At 36.1% G+C, this 18308-nt stretch overlaps 1 protein-coding gene across 1 annotated transcript; it reads left to right on the top strand.

The window, feature by feature from the left end:
- The first annotated feature begins 495 nt into the window (after positions 1–495).
- On the top strand, positions 496–5215 carry LOC123545268 (uncharacterized). Its single transcript, XM_045331611.2, has 5 exons — positions 496–794; positions 962–1073; positions 1770–1824; positions 2241–2419; positions 3497–5215. Exons 1-4 carry the CDS (start codon positions 704–706, stop codon positions 2316–2318), a joined length of 336 nt encoding a protein of 111 aa, XP_045187546.1. The 5' UTR covers positions 496–703; the 3' UTR covers positions 2319–2419; positions 3497–5215.
- Positions 5216–18308: the final 13093 nt, after the last annotated feature.

Raw genomic sequence — 18308 nt, 5'->3', positions numbered from 1 at the left:
TGTAGATTCGAGACATGACGTTGGGATTATGTGCAAAAAATAAGGAAACTGGACATGTTTTGTCATCTTAATGAAAGTTTAATATGTCATGTTCATAATATAAAGTATATCATTCGACATTTTTAGAGTACTGATCACACATATTCGAGTTGGAAGGAGACGAAAGACAAATGTCAAGCTCGGGTTCCTTCGATTTTCGGAATAGATCATGGTTACAGTAAGGGGTCAGTAACACCAACCAAAACACCAACCAAAACATCAAAGAAAAGAGCGAGAGGGCTCACGATTCCCACTTGAAAGACTCGAGTCCAGTTGGCAAAGAAGATTTCCACAGTTTTAAGTTAAAGGCATATTTCTGAGTAAAACAACAACAGCGATAACATAGGCATTATTAGGAATTATTGTGTTGAAGTTCAGTATGTTTAATGTTCCACAAAGATACAAAGTTTCTTTTCCTTTTAACCAACACAAAGAAGAGTGAGCATATACATTTTTGCATGGTTGTAAATTTTGTCTTTAATTTTATCGACATCATTTATCAGATTGGATGAAAATATCCAGAATATTACAGTTGTTGTCAGTAAGTTGAAATGACAAATTCTAAATCACATATGTCTAAAAATATTTTTTCTAGGAAAGTAAACCACGGCAACACATTCCCTGGACATCTGAAGGAAAATACTTCCTGATCAATTATGCGGCAATGAATCCAAGAGGCACAGAGACTGTTCAGGAATACTGGCAAAAATGTGCTGAACAGATAAATGTGAAGTTCCCCGGAAGCAACAGAAAAGGTAAAAGAGATTATCTTTTAACCTTAACTCTGTTTCAAGTTCTTTATATTCTTGTATATCAATGCAACAAAACCTTTGAACTTACAGAAACCTTTTATTTGCTTTTAGAATTTCTTTTTAAAATCATTCATAAGCTAACAAATTCTTATGGCCTCTTATGTTTTCAGGACTTTTCAAGAGTCTGGCTCAGCGTCTGTTTGTGTCTCCGCAGTGCAGACAACCAGTTACTGTTACAAGCCGCACAGTTGATGTTGGCACCCAAACAGAAGATCAAATAAGGTAAGAATCTCCAATATGTAACAGGTGAAGTAAAAAATCGTGACTCGACTGAGGCTCAAATCCAGGGTCTCCTGCTCATTGTGCATGCACTTTAACCACTGAGATACCAAGCCACATGTCGATCTACCTAACGATTTATTGGTACTACCCAACTACAAGTGTTTGTTATTACCCTGTGAAATATGAATATCAGTTAATAAATGCCTAAATTGAAAGCTTATTGTACTTAATACAATATTGATGCATAAGCTGAAATTGTCTTAAGAATATGAATAGAAATATTACTGTGTTGCTTAGAAATTCAATGAACTAGCAGTTCCACATCTAGTGTTTTTTTGTGGGCCAATTTGGGACAATATAGGCCCCATTCCCCTCCGTAAAACATATACAAGGTATATCCTCCTCCCCCCCCCCCCCCCCCCCACATTTTGACAAAAAATTCCCATCAAATTCTTGGAAAAAAGTTGGATGTATATTCGAGTAAATATTTGTTCATTTCTTCAGAAAATACAGTATTTAAAAGACTTTTTAAGGACAATATTATATTTCTGGTGATAAATAGCATATTTACTGGTCATAATAAGTTTTGATAATAAATCCCATATTCTCACAAAATGACGCAATTCTCCCCTCTCAAAAGCCCCGCCACCTTTCCCCTTAGACTGAAAAAATCACTGACATCAAAAACATTTTCAGGACAGATGACACAAAATTAGATTGGGTGTTTATGCAGCCAACTAAAGACATGCAGGTAATTATTATGTGTTTGTTTGAGTTATTTCTTCTATATGACCTCTATGTAGCACATGTTATTAATTAATTGTGCATGTATATAAATTATATTTAATTAACAAGAGTTAATGCACTATTAATGAATAATCACCAACACTTTATATCACTACATGTGAAAATTCACGGGGTATGTGTTATTTAGCTCGACATTTCAAAGAAAAGAGAGCTTTTACTGTCACTTTTTTGTTGGCATTGGTTAATGTTTTTTATAAAGTCAAATTGACTTGAAACTTAGAATAGTTCTTCACTATCAATGTCTACATTATTGGAAACAATCCCCTAACTGTGAAGTGCTTTTTGACAGAATGGTGCCCCTTTTTACTTAGATTTGTTTTTTAATAAATGAACTCATGAAAAAACAAACTTTTCTGGCAGAGGTACTCCAAGCAACAGCACTGCCAAGAGATAGGATCGGAAACACTAAAGCAACGGAGGATCTCATTCCAGTTTTAGGGATGGCTTATGGGGCTTTGATGAAGCAGAGATATTATGCCCTAAATGGTGTACAGAAGATGATTACTACTGCCTTAGCCAATGAACAGACACATATGAAGGTATTACAATGATCTTTTGAATATTAAACATTTCAGCTTTAAAATCCATTACACCAGGCTGTGAGTTACATTTTCTGGCAAGTGATGTATGTAGAAAGGCAATGAATGTCTGAATAAATGTATATCTTTGTATAATAATTATTGATTATATTTGGACTTAGCACAAAGAATAGTTGGGTTGATAAATTACAAATTACAGGGTTGTTTATGTAAAGAAAGGTGTAATTGTGGGTTCGGGAACTAGGTCGAAAATGTTATTTAAAGCCTTCTTGAACATAAAACATACTACAAACCAATGTTCTCTATCATAAACAGCACTTCAGAATAATTTTAAGATACTTCGACAGGAATGCAAGGAATGTCCCCCCTCCAGCTGGGGCACACTCCAGCAGGAATTCTGTGTATTCGACTGTGTATTCACCAACTGGTAGAGGGGGACTAATTAGCACAGCTGGACATTTCATCTTATCAGTTTCTGTATATTCATCCATGCATGATCAGCTAAACAGTAAGACAATCAATAATCCAATACTACCAATATTATAAACCATATGGCCCAGTGCACCATACTGGCAGAATTCTGTGTATTAGAGACTAATTAGTGAGAGGTCTGTGTATTTTACATTCATGTATATTGGGTTTTGGGTGGGGGTGGTGGGGGGGTCACTTATAAAGGAGTTTACAATTGCCTTTAATAATGAATTAAAATGTTTATAAGAAGGCGTTCTTTCAGGCTTTCAGTTGTGTTTATTTACGAAGAGTATAATGGTATAATGTCATAAACACATAAGCAGTTTTCATCTTTAAATGTCAAATGTTTTAGTTTCTGTATGTTTGGTATACAGTCAAACCTGTGTTAAAGACCACCTCTGAAAAGAGATCACCTGACTCTAAAGACCAAATGTTTGTTCACATTATAACATTTACAGTTTATTATAACCGTTAATCAAGACCAACTCACAATAAAGACCACATTTTGGCGCTCTCTATAGTGGTCCATAGACAGGTGGTTTGACTGTATTTTCTTCAATTTGTTATACTGTTGTTTGTTTAGTTCCTGTTACTGTTTTATTTCAGATGAGGCATCACTACAGATCAACAAGTTGTCAAATATATACAAGGTGGATAGTATTAAAGTATATAACATTCAAAATGTCCTTCAGAAACCATACTTTTCCTAGTCCCTTTCCTAGCATTACACATAACAAACTAAGGAATCTGTTCTGGCATTGATTTCCACTGACACAAAGAATCACTAGAGCTGTACACGCATTGAAGGTACAAAGCAAAGTAACAGTTATATTATTTCCATCTGTATTTACTTCACTTACAAATTTGCTCTTAATAAAAGTATATCTGTTTCTGTGGCTATCACTGTAACTTCTCTTACAACACAACGAGACATTTAGTTTTAAAGGTTTTCATTGAAAAACCTGGTGAAAAGAATGGGGTATGTCGGAAGGCGGGTGGAAAGATGGACCTACCAATCTCTTAAACATAGGCTGCAATATATATGAACATTTACTATAAAAGTCATTTATCTGATCTGTAATGTAACTTGATTTATATTTAACTCCCTCTACTTCAGCTCGGAATAAAGAGACCTAAGTTTTGATATCTACCTAAGTGTTGATATCTTTATGTTTATACACTATAAATACCACATGATCAGGCATGTTGGTCTTTATGACATTTTTGTCATTTCCAGGTTAATTGCTGCACGTCTGTCATCATGAGTGTTGTTAGGATGTGAATAGTCAGAAGTTAACAGAAATAGTTCTCATGGATATATTCGTAGAAATACAGTAGATTCCACTTAATCGCATATCTGTCAATTGCATATTCCTGGTAATTGCATAAAATGTTGACATCTCCTATGTCTTTAATGTAAATAGTTATTGTTCATTGCATAGGTTTTACGTGCCATTCCTATTAATTCCTGTTTATTGCATAAAAAATCAAAACTGACTAAAAAACCCTGCTATTTTGAGAAATGTTATTGACATTTTTGCAGATATTTTATTAAAGGATGTCAGAAACAGAATGGCAAAAGCTTTATTTTTACAATGACTTTCTTTTCATAGCAAAATGTTCTCTTGCATATGTTTGTAAAGCCATCGGTTGATTTCTGCTAGTCTTGTAACAAGTTTTTATGCTCCCAGTATGGATAAAAACTTTTTTAAACATTACTGTTACTTGTATATTCCTGTCAATTGAATATTTTTTCACTAACAAAATAGTTAGTTAACTGAATATTTTTTCACTAACAAAAGAGTTATGCGATTAAGAGGAATCCACTGGTATTTTTTCTGTTTTTGTTTTTTTTTGTTTTTAAGGATCACTGGATATTGACCCTTGATCCTGACACATAATACTAACTTAGTTGTACTTGTAATTGTATACATATGGATTTAGATTTCTTATCACACATGTTTGGTAGTAAGAGTAATGGAAATTCTATATTTGTTATATGATATATAATGCAAAACTGGGATGTTGTAGAAGTAAAGCTTAAAATGGTACATAATAGAGTTATTACTTTCTAATGTTGGTCGTCCTGCATGTATTACTCGCTGTATGTGCTTTAATTCTGCACCCATGCCCAGTGCAACTGAAGCAAATACCAATCTTAAACAACATGTTTCTGGTGGGGTCTGTAATTTTCCCAAGACCATGTCCTTCAACTGATAAAAAGACAGATATACATGTACACACATGTTATATGTATATATGATAAGGGTGTGACATACTGGTTAGATAGTGCATTTATGTTTGATAAACCCAGCATTTGCAGAAAAGATGAAGCCTTGAGACAACTGAGTAAATAACTGCTGCTTTTTATAGAAATTTTATAATGAATTATATTTAAACAGATTCATAGCAAACTATAATTTGAGCCGTGCCATGAGAAAACCAACATAGTCTGATCAGGCTCCATACTGTTCGCTGTTGCCCTGTATAAGGTTCATGCTCTCTTTTTAGCGGACAGTATGGAGCCTGATCAGACTGCACGAATGTGCAGCTGATCTGACTCCATGCTGGTCGCAAACCCACTATCTTGGTTTCCTCATGGCGCGGATCATTTAAGTGACCACTTTACTACTTTTAGTGAGGTTTGCAGTGTTATGTTAATACAACAACACAAAACACAAATATAATTGTAACCCCCGACAACAAAGTTGTAAGGGGGGTATACTGGTTTCAGGTTGTCTGTCTGTCCGTCTGTTTGTCCGTAGACACAGTCTTGTGCGCACCATCTCTCCTCATCCCCTTGACACAATTTAATGAAACTTCACACACGTGATCAGTAATAACAGTAGTTGTGCATGGGGCATGTTAGGTTCTTTCAGAATAAAAATTTGCAGAGTTACGGGACTTTGTTTTTTGTTACTATACTATATACATAGACACAATCTTGTGCGCACCATATCTCCTCATCCCCTTGACACAATTTAATGAAACTTCACATAAGTGATCATTAACAACAGTAGTTGTGCACGGGGTATGTTCGGTTCTTTCAGAATAAAAATTTGCAGAGTTATGGGACTTTGTTTTTTGTTACTATACTATATACATAGACACAATCTTGTGCGCACCATCTCTCCTCATCCCCTTGACACAATTTAATGAAACTTCACATAAGTGATCAGTAACAACAGTAGTGTGCATGGGGCATGTTAGGTTCTTTCAGCAACAAAAATTGCAGAGTTATGAGACTTTGTTTCTTGTTAACATACTATGTACATACAGTCTGCATATGCAATCTTGTGCGCGCCAAATCTTCCGAACCCTTGCACACAATTTAACAAAACTTCACACAAGTGACCAGTACCAACCCTAGTTGTGCACTGTGCATGTTACGTTCTTTTAGATAAATATTCTGCATAGTTATGGGACTTTGTTTTTTGTTACTATACTGTTTACATACAGTCTATATACATACAGTCTACATAATTATGCAATTTTCTGTGCATCAACTTGCAATGTACTGTTCATCACCTTTAGTGATAGCACTAGTTTATACATGCAGTTACCTTCTCACTGCTATCTTCCATAGAGGAATGAAACATTACTACTCTGGCATTCTCTGGTGCTTTCCTCCAGCATAAAAACTGTCCTCTAGGATCTTTCTTGCCATTTCATAGCCGTAGCCAATCCATTGTATTGATTTGCAGTAGATTACTGTGATGGGAAAGCTAGCTCCCATATGTTTAAGCTCTTTCAAAACTGGTTCAAATATATAGTCATAAGGGGTGGTGGAACAATTCCCTCTTGCAGTGGCACTTGGTCGCTTAAGCACTATAAACTCTATATTTTCTTTTGTTGAACATGTTATAACAGTTTTACAGTTTTCCATTAAAAGATTCTTCATGATTTGTTTTTGTCCAACACTTGTTACTGTGGCTGACAGTGCCAAAACTCTACAAGAAAATATGCCCCTTAACTGACAAAGCTGTCTATAATCAGGTCGGAAATCCTCCCCCCAGTCTAATATACAGTGTGCTTCATCAATCACTAGATATGTGTGGAGTCTTTTTACATTATCTTGTCTGAAGAAATCTGTAATTTTTCGATTGTTTAGAATATCCTCTGGATGGGTGAATATATATCTTACCGTGCCATCAGCAATGTGATTTGTTGGTAAATCCTTCCCTTTTGATAAACAAATAGCCATACTACCAAGCTTTTGAATTTGTTGTGCAATTATTGCATTGAGAGGCACAACAATAATGACCAGTGAATTTGGGTCTACAAAAGGTAACATTTCTTAAACCAGAGATTTTCCAAACCCAGTTGGTAAGCAGCAGATACAATCAGTCCCACCCACCAGAGCATCTAAGGCTTTTTGTTGAAGGGGTTTAAGCTCTTTTATATCTTTTTTATGTTGACGATTGTAGGCCGTCAGTGCCATACTGTACCTCTCATCCTGAAACAGGTAGAGTAAATTATTAACAGCTAATATACAGGATATTTTCAAAATTTCATACATTTTAAGGCTTTGGGTTTAGAAAGTGATAAAAGAACATTTCAACGTTTAGAACAGGTCCATGGTTTCTGGTCCTCCTCCATGTACAGTGTACTTATTTATCATGACATGCTTATGTAGACACATACTTTGTACATGGAGTATTATCTGCCTCAAGCAGGGGTATCATTGGATGCCATCCAACTCATTGTTGCCAGATTTTGAACAATTAACTACATGGTTATAGATCTACGACTGGATTACCAAAAAAATCTTTTTCAACTGAAAAAAATTAACCTATTATATACATTATTATCTACACTTATTATATAATTTACTAAGGCAGATAAGGGTCAAATTTTGTCAGTCGAAAAAAAAGGTTTTTTTCTGTAATCCAGACGTTGTTTTATGGACCTGTGGCTTTTATTTATCATCTAAACAAGCCTCTGTGATGCTGTATACATCTATCGTATGATATAGATCTATGCAGAAAACATGCTATACTAAAGGTGAATGTAGACGCAAAAACATATAAACAAGGCATTGACGTATCTGATATTTTAAAAACATAATTCAAATAAATGCCAAAGAGATCTAAGCCATACCGGATAACCGGTTAACTGACAAACTGTTTATCCGAAATACGAACGGACAAAATACACGTCCGAAATATGGCTACTTTGCAGCGATGTTTACCACCGGCTTAGACGTAAACAGGGACCGAACGATTAAAGATAAGGTCTCCACTATATTTTAGGTATATAGTAGCTTTGATTTCAACCAACAGTGCAAAATGTTCATTCCAAATAAGAATTAATTGATACCTCGCAATTTGCACTGGGCGCCGCCATTATTCGGCTTTGCCTGACCCGATAACGATAGTTAGGGGTAGGTAATCCAGACTAGCGTCATTAATTTTGGTAATTCAGGGAAGACCTGCCTATGCAAATTATTTTTAATTTAAAATTTAATTATGTCAGATGCAAAATACAACAACAAGTATATCTCTATTAGACTCTAATCTGGCATCAGACTGTTAGTTTGATTTACAAAACCCTTTTATTTGAAATATAAGTTCCAGCTTCCCCACCCCGTTAGCTGAGATGTGGCCTATACTCATCAAAGATGCATCCTACTATTTTGGCAAAGGAATAATAATAATATTTTCTCAAAATTTAGACCCAGAAACGCACCAGAGGCCACCATTCCATACCTGTATTTCATAATTTTCAAGGGGAAAACCCCCTGACCGCCCCCTCCCCCCCCGCCCCTGTCATCAAGAGGGTACTGACCCCTCCATTACCTCAAACTTTTGGACCTAAAAATGCACCAGAGCCCACCGTTTCATGCCTGTACTTGAAAAAATTCGAGGAGAAAAGCCCCCTGACCCCCCCCCCCCCCTCCCCCACCAATAAAAATTTTAACAATTAAATAATGAAATAAACTATAAAAAAGACAAATTGTTGCAACATGTGCAGCGTGTTGGAGAATACACCCCCTGCACGCCCCCCCCCCTCCCCCCCAGAAATGCATCACCGACTTCGATATTTTGTGGCAAAAAAATTAAGGCCAGTGGAAACCCTGAAATAAAGTTGATTACAAGAAAATCAATTTCCATTTCGAAAAATATTGATTGTCAGCACAAAGAACTGATGAAGTTTTTACTATTATACTTGTGTTTTATTATCATTATCATTTTCAATATTATTACTGTATCTTTTATCATCCTATATGTAATATAATAATGATAATAATAATGATGATTATTATTATTATCATTATTATTATTATAACATTAAAGTATTAGTTATTACCATCTGTATAATATCAAAATAATAATTATTATTATTATCATTCCACATTTCCTGAAGAAAAATTAATTTCTTTCAATTCCAATGCACACATCTTCATGGTCTAGTTGGGGTCCCTGCTGTGCTAATTCTCCTCTAATCAGTTAATATTATTCGCTGATAAGCAGCAGATAAGATGGGAGTTGTATATTGGATTTGGGGGGTGGGGACACTTATATAGTAGTGAATCTAGGCCTTTAATTAGTTAGTAATCTTGATTTGTTCTAACTTTTTGTTGAGCTTGATCTTTATTCTGAGGCATGGTTTATCAAATGTGAAAAATAATTACTTATCAAAACATAAATCTAAAGGATCGCCGACAATTGACATCATCTATCAAAAATATTTTTCAATATGATTTATAACAAACAACAAAAATTCATTAAACACTTTATTTCAAACAGGCCGGGCACATCTCCCAATCGGGGTAATTAAATTACCTCGTTCGGGGTAATTCACCCCGATTGGGGTAAACTAGAACAATAGAAAAGCACTAAAAACTTGATATTTGTTTTTTCTTTAAAGTGCTAACATGAATATTTTTGCTAAAGCTTTATATCGTCATTACAAACATGCCTATGTACCATATTATCAATTTTGCGTTTGTTAAAAAATGGTGAAAATCTGAAATTTTTACAACAAAAATCAGTTAAAAGCATTAGCACTTCCTTAATAAAAAAGTTATCAAATATTTTGTACTTTTCTATTGTTCTTGTTTTACCCAGATCGGGGTATATTACCCCGAACGAGGTAATTTACCCCGACTGGGAGATGTGCCCAGCCTGTTAAAAATATTTACATGCCGATAATATGAGTGCGTAAATACGGCGAAATAAACCCCCTTCAGTCTAGGTAGCTGGAGCTGGCTACAGTACCTAGCCACTTCCTGTTTTTAAAGCTCTATGTTAGAAGCAAGCAGAATAACACAAAATTTGAACAAAATAGACTTGATGCTGTGTAGGTTTTTTTTCATTTAACAAATAAGCATGTGAAATTATACTGTAGTATGTACCATATTCACAAATTATGGCCATAATTTATCCGAATCACCACCTTACCAACGGAAGACACAACAGTTAACACATCATGTATAGACGTACTGTACGCCTATTGCTTGAAGAGTATTACTCACCTTCCAGAATCTATAACATCTATGTTCCAAATAAACAGAAAATCATAAACGATTCGTTTCTCCTTGTCAAAGTTTTGGCGAATTTAAAACATGTCTGCCAAGATGTACATCATTTCCGCTTTTGATTCCACTGTACTATGTCTTTGTCATCACAGGTTGCTGGACATTATTCCCCTTCACTGTTGCTTCAACTTTCTTGTAATAAAATATTATTGGCTCAGAGTGATGTGGTTCTAATATCAGTAACAGAATCGTTTATCATGTTGTCTTTTTTGTTAACATCAGAGCTTTCTAATGAAGATGTTATCAATCCGGTATATACCGTGCGTTTTTTCTGTATTAAATATATTTAATCATTAACGTGTCAAGTCGTTTTTTCCTTGAAAAAAAAAACACCCTTCGGCAAATCCGTATGTAGATAAAATGAATTTGACATCATCAATGGCTAGTCTTGGGCTAGAATACTAGCTGTTGTGTTCAGTTTTCTTTGAGTCATCATTTGTAAAACATGTTGTAGTGTACTGCGGATTTAAATACTGTACATGTAGATCGGTCCTTATAAACATTTTTTTTTTATTTTTCACAGTGATTTTTCTCTGTTACATGTTGTAGTAATTGTTACAATGTGTATTGACCTGACCTTGGGCTTTCTAACAACAATCGCCGCCATGTTTTTTATTACGGGTCTACTGCGCATGCGTCATACCGGAAATGCAGTAAAGTGTGTTTGGCTTAAACATGACCCAAAATCTGTGCGGGGGCCTCCGTGGCCGAGTGGTTAGAGTCGTTGACTTCAAACCATTTGCCCCTCATCGATGTGGGTTCGAAACCTCATTTGGGGCGTAGAATTCTTCACGTGAGGAAGCCATCCAGCTGGCTTACGGAAGGTCGGTGGTTCTACCCAAGTGCCCGCTTGTGATGAAAGTATGCAAGGAGGGGCACCTGGGGTCTTCCTCCACCATTAAAGCTGGAAAGTCGCCATATAACCTAAACTTGTGTCGGTGCGACGTTAAACCCAACAAAATAAAATAAAATAAAAATCTGTGCGCAAAAATTATCGGCACACACCAGCAATTCACACAAGAGCTGAATTTTATTTTTAATGGAAGTACTGATGAAAAGAAGTGTTTTGCCGTATTTCTAAAAGTCGCTACATAAAAAACGTAATGAGTGTTCAAATTGTAGTGAGGTTGTTGGTTTGCATGCGCTCAAATGTAGCGATATTCTAGCCCAAACCAGTCCATACACACACACACACACACCCACACGCATACACACACACTCACACACATACATATACTTGTACAGGGAACCATGTGAGGACTGTGTTTTAAAACAGGATTTGGAGGACCTTATCTAAATCATGCAAGAGAGTTAGCAATAAAATATTTCATGAATACTTCAAGTAAGAATTATATTTCGCTGTTTAGAATTTGATTACACTCAATGAAATAGGCAAAAAACAGAATGAGGACCTCTCTTTTTAACATATCCTTTTGGGGACCAGATTATGGGGACCTTTATTTGCACATTTTACACGTTTATAATCAACAGACGTAATAAGGACAGCGCTAGATGCTGTCAATATGAGGACCTACATTTACATATTTTACACGTTTATATTAAAAAGACGTTTTGAGGACTGCGTTTTACACTCAATTTGAGGACCCCCAATTGCATATTTACACATGTTTATATTAAACAGATGGTCAGAGGACTGTGTTTTACACTGTGCATTTGAGGACCTAGGTTGAGGGTCTAAAGTACAATTTGCCCAAAGCTGGAAACTGTTTGTTTTGGGTTTAACGCCATTTTTCAACAGTATTTCAGTCATGTAACGGCGGGCAGTTAACTTAACCACCTCTCCACCTCTGGATTCTGTACCAGTACAAACCTGTTCTCCACAAGTAACTGCCAACTTGCCCACATGAATCAGAGGTGGAGGACGAATGATTTCGGAGGACGAATGATTTCACACACAATGTCTTTTATCAAATCGTCACGGATAACATATGCCCCATATAGGGATCGAACCCACAACCCTGATATCCATAGACCAATGCTCTCCCTACCGAGCTAAGCGGGTGGGCTAAGCTGGAAACTGAGACGTTCTTTTGTGCGCCATTTCATCTATGTGTGGCCTGACGGGAATTACTATTTTCAGATCTAGAACTTCATACTTCATGTGGTGCATGTGTATATGGAACGTTATTCGTCATAGCAACATCAAACTAAAGCTTTGTCACTTTGAATACCCCCACACGTCGGTTTGACACAGTATATTTTGCATGTATGAGACGCTCTGTTTTGACCTTTGACCTCAAAGTATGACAATGACCTTAAATGTAGTATTTTTGAGCTAGGCGCGTCATCAGGTAAAAATGTGCATTTTTGACTATTTCAGGGGCCATTACTCTAAAAATAGTGGGCGGAGCCAGACGATAAATAGGAGGTGCGCAAGTTCATTTCATGAATAAGATTCATGCAAGGTTTCATGAATCTATATCAAATACGTTTTGAGCTAGGCGTATCACAAGGTGAAAATGTGCATTTTTGACTATTTCAGGGGCCATAACTCTAAAAAAAGTGGGTGGAGCCAGACGAAAAATAGGAGGTGCGCAAGTTCATGTCAGAATAATTTGTATATCTGATATATTGATAACATAACACATAAGCACAGATAGTGATTGACTCCCTTTTCATGTTGTCATTGCTAAAATTATTGTTGAATTGCTGTATAAAATAGAATTTGGGTCATTTGTGGCTGATTTGGGTTTATTATGGGGATGGCTGGGTCCCAGCTTCGCACATTATGCCATATACAAACATTAAAGGGAACCAGATATTTGATGGAGCAGGTACTCGTTGTAAGACACTATGTATAAATTTGGACCATTCAGAAACAAGTTCTAAAAATAGCACGTCTGCTGGGGTATAAATAGGTAGATGAATGATAGAGAGCTCATTCGGTATCCTGCGGTTGAAGAAGACACATCGAGGATTCAACTAATTATTTATCCCAGTACCTTGAGAAGGAGACTATTTCAGTTACCCTGTCAGGGCGGATAAATTATTAAAAAGAAGACTTTGGAAGTTCTGCGACTAAAGAAGAGTAGCAGAATTTCGATAAGGTTTCTGACAAGGATGGACGTACCGGCGACAATAACTATCAGAACAAATCAACACACTTTACAATATTTACAAATTTATTTACATAAAATGATTATTAACAATGAATAAATGATAAGTAGAAAAAAAACTTATTATAAAAAAGAAAAAAAATCAGAGTTAAGTATCTATAGATACAAAGTTCTATCACTGACAGTTTCTTTGTAACGTGACGTGGCACAGGTGTTTCAGTTAATTTCGAACTTTAAGTAGCACAAAAAAATATAACATATCTTCAGATAAAGTTCCTTTAAACCGTGAATACGTTGACTCCGTTTTGGCTCCCTATGATGGTAGACGATTGCATCCCTGAGCTGACTTCAGAGGATAACAAAAATCAGCGTCTTTGCGGTTTACGGCACAACCATGGGACGAAAGCTCTACGCTGGGAAAATCACATCCAGGCGAGTGAAGACAAGTGAACCTCGGGCATTGTACTTCCGGGTTATGACATCACCAGGTAAAATCGTCTGGCGGAAGAAGCTAAAATATATAACATATGGTAAGCACCATAGCAAAACAAATATGTCGGGGCATAATACTGCTCCTTTGGGTACACCATACCTCCGTAGGCTCCAATAAATAATACGTGCTACTTATACCAAATATATGTGCTACTAATTTCAGACGTCACGTGATTAAAATACGTCACTGATTACTTCCCTTGTTACAAAAATTAATTACTTAAAAGACTAAAGTTAAAGTATGACAAAGATATGACAAGTTTATGATGAAAAAAATATAGTAATGGAAATGATAAACTGCAGCTATTATTTACAACTAAAAATTAACAAAATGCAATGTAAATCAAACGTTATACAATAGTTGGTATCGATATAGCATCAAATGCCATACAACAAAACGGACATTGTATGTATATGCTATAGACTGGCACAATATTTCAAATTACAATAATATATTACATACATGGTACTAGACTTGCCATATAGATTTATACATTACAGTTCAATGCAGTATCGGCGTTCCATAACAACGAAATGTTTGACAAATGTTTTTGATAGTACTTTACAATTATCATGTTACAAATTTCAGTACAAATCTTACATCTTATATAAACGAAACATTTTAGACTCCTCTTTCGAAATAATTTACAAAAGTCTGAAAAATTTAATAATTTATCCTAACATACCGAAACTAGCCAAAATCACATGCCGAAAAGTAAATATTACAGAATTATGCAGAAATTAACAAAAATTTACTAAATAAAAGTCGTAATGCAAAAATCATACAAAAATCTAACAAAGAAATAGTCTAAGACATAGTCACCTTAGCGATTGGACCCAAACCATTGTTCAAGATACTTAAGGCGTAGGCACTTCCCTGGGTCATATAACCAGGATCCTGACAGTTCATATCATGATAAAGACTCATGCAAGGTTTCATCAATTTAAATCAAATACTTTTTGAGCTAGGCGCGTCACGAAAATAGGGGGCACAAAAATAGGTCAGAAGGTCAAGTTGACAGTCAAGTGACCCCTAATCACTTGGGATCATCAGGTAATTATAATTAAACAGTCTAGGAAATATGATCAGATATATTTTGAAGAATTTGTTTCTGTTTGACTCATATACAAGTGACCCCTGCGGCGGGGCCTCTTTTCACCCCAGGGGCATCATTTCAACAATTTTTTTAGAGAACCACTAGACAATGCTACATACCAAATATCAAAGCCCAGGATTTAAACTTCTAGACAAAAAGATTTTTAAAGTTTTTTCCTATATATGTCTATGTTATAAAATCTGTAAAACTTTTGACCCCCAGGGTGGGGCCTTTTTCTCACCACCGGGGCATAATTTTGGTAGGGGACCACAAAGCAATGCAACATACCAAATATCAAATGCCTAGGCCTTGCAGTTTCAAGCAAGAAGATTTTTAAACTTTTTTCCGATATGCCTATGTAACCCGCAAGGTGGGGCCTTTTCACCTCAAGGACATAATTTGAATAATCTTGATAGAGGACCACAATGCAATGCAACAAACCAAATATCAAAAGCCTAGGCCTTACAGTTTCAGACAAGATTTTCTATGTACATTTTTGGACCACCAGGGCAGGGCCTCTTCTCACCCCATGGTTATAATTGTGGTAGAGGATGACAAGGCAAATACCAATATCAAAGGCCTAGATCTTGTGGCCTAGACATGAAGATTTTTTTTTTCCTATATAAGTCCATGTTAAACCTTGGACTCCTTTCATCCCCAGTGGCATAATTTGAACAATCTTTATAGAGACTATTAGATGATGTTACATGCCAAATATCAAGACTACGCCTTGCGGTTTTGGACAAGACTATGTTTTAAATTGTTTCTTTCGGATACCATGGCGACCAGAGTTCTGTATGGAATTCAGTTCTTTGAACAACTTTGAAAGGAGTCTGCCCAAGAAACATCCCTGTGAAGTTTCATCAAAATTGGTCTTGTTGTTCAGGTGATGTTATTTAAAGGAAAGTGTGGACGGGCAACAGACGCCGAACGGTGAGAAGATCAAAATAGCTTACCCGAGCACTATGTTCTCTTTTCACCCCAGGGTAATAATTTGAAAATCTTGGTAGAGAACCACAATGCAATGCTACATACCATATATCAAAGACGTCTTTGGTTTCAGACAAGAATTTTTTTTTCCTGTATAAGTCTATGTTAAACTTGAAATCCTTGGGACTGGGTTTCTTTTCTCCCTAGGGGCATAATTTGTACAATCGTCATACAGGGCCATTAGATGATGTCACATGCCAAATATCGAGGCTCTGCACCTTGTGGCTTTGGACAGGAAGACTTTTCAAGTTTTTCCTTTTAATTGCCATGGCGACTAGAGTTCTTTTTGGAATTCAAGTCTTTGAACATCTCTGGAAGAGGACTACCCAAGGACCATTCAGGCCAAGTTTCATCAATTTCCACCAAATGGTTTCAGAGGAGATGCTGTTTAAATGAAAGTACAGACGGACGCCGGACAGTAAGCAATCACAATAGTTCATCACGAGCACTTTATGCTCTGTTTAGCTAACAGCATCATGCTTGTGACAAGTAGTAAAAACCGAAAACCGGTATAAAATGATATTGTCATAAGCTCTAATGTTGGACGAATACCAAATTTCAAACTGATTTGGCTTCTTCATGATTGTATGTAAATGTCTGCTTTGGAATTCTGCTTTCACTGTATCATTTTGGTGACTATTGTTTTAAACTATTGACTCTCTACACATCCCAGAACAAGTAGGGCATAATTAATGTAAACAATATTAAGTACACTTTTATCATTTCAAATTTATTACCAACCTGACGAAATGCTACTACATATTTCATTTGTTATATTTTCACTGCAAATGTAACAATACTTATTCATTTCTTATATTTTTACTGCTATTCTAATTCTGTCCCTATTATAATACACTTTTGCTTCTTGGCTGGAGATGCAGTGCTGCTAGTCTTATTTTTAATTTTTCCATGAGCATGGTCCATGAAAGTCCATTTAAATATTAATTTTGTTCTTTACAAGAGTACCACATTCAAAGTTTGTTTCTGTAATGTTTTTTGTACAGAAGTTTTGACAGCAGATTTGTCTTCTCAACTCCACGATGTTCTTCATCAACTGTTTTGTTGGCCCTCCATACCTTAAAAAGAGTTAAAATGTTATTTCAAAGTTTTATGTTAACATATTATGATGCATAAACTAATAATCCAAAGACATGCTACAAACTTAATAAATGACCTAACTTAGGGTTAGTTACAGGTGTTTGTTTTTTGTTTTAATAAAGGGATCCTCGCTACTGTAATAAGAGGTCATACAACACAAAATGCCCCCTTGATACATTCAGTAATTTCACAAGAAACAGAAATTATTTGCTCACTGTAAACAAAAATTCTACTGTTCTGGTTCAATGTAACCTTGACCTTTGATATGTTGACCTCAAATTCTACAAGGGTCATCTGCTGGTCATAATCAACCTCCGTATTAAGTATCGTGATCCTAGGCCCAAGCGTACTCAAGTTATCGTCATGAAAGGGTGTAACTGTTCTGGGTCAATGTGACCTTGAGCTTTGGCCTACTGACCTCAAAATCTATAGAGCCATCTACTGGTCATGACAAACCTCCCTAGCATGTTTCATGATCCTAGGACAAAGCGTTCTCAAGTAATCATCCGGAAATGGTTTAACTGTTCCAGGTCATTGTAACTTTGACCTTTGACCTACTGACCTCAAAATCAATAGGGGTCATCTGCTGGTCATGACTAACCTCTCTCTCAACTTTCATGATCCTTGCCCCAAACATTCTTCAGTTATCGCCCGGAAACCATTTAAATGTTCCTGGCTAATGTGACCTTGAACATTGACTTTATGACCTCAAATTCAATAGGGGTCATCTGCTGGTGATGACCAACCTCAAAAAAAAAAATCCTGATACTATGCCCAAGCGTTCTTGGGTAACTGTTATCATCCAGAAAGCATTTCACTGTTCTTGGTCATTGTGACCTTGCCCTTTGACCTACTGATCTCAAAATCAATAAGGGTCATCTGCTGGTAATGACTGACGTTCTTATCAACTTTCATGGTCTTAGGCCTAAGCATTCTTGAGTTAACACCCGGAAACCGTTTAACTGTTCCTGGTCACTGTGACCTTGCACTTTAACCTACTGATCTCAAAATCAATAGGAGTCATTTGTTGGTTATGGCAAACTTCCCTTTAAACTTTCATGATCCTAGGCCCAAGCGTTCTTGACTTATCATCCGGAAACTGTTTAACTGTTTAGACTCATTTT

Source organism: Mercenaria mercenaria, chromosome 1, assembly GCF_021730395.1.
Source record: "Mercenaria mercenaria strain notata chromosome 1, MADL_Memer_1, whole genome shotgun sequence".
NCBI classification, from domain to species: domain Eukaryota; kingdom Metazoa; phylum Mollusca; class Bivalvia; order Venerida; family Veneridae; genus Mercenaria; species Mercenaria mercenaria.
Note: the sequence above shows the minus strand (reverse complement) of the source record. Positions and strands in the feature narration are given on the sequence as shown.

What these genes read in the sequence shown, in the direction of transcription:
- LOC123545268 (XM_045331611.2), top strand. Translation starts at nt 704, where the DNA reads ATGAATCCAAGAGGCACAGAGACTGTTCAGGAATACTGGCAAAAATGT. An exon ending in CCCCGGAAGCAACAGAAAAG is followed by an intron (nt 795 to 961) that starts GTAAAAGAGATT and finishes TTATGTTTTCAG; the next exon opens with GACTTTTCAAGAGTCTGGCT. An exon ending in CAAACAGAAGATCAAATAAG is followed by an intron (nt 1,074 to 1,769) that starts GTAAGAATCTCC and finishes AAACATTTTCAG; the next exon opens with GACAGATGACACAAAATTAG.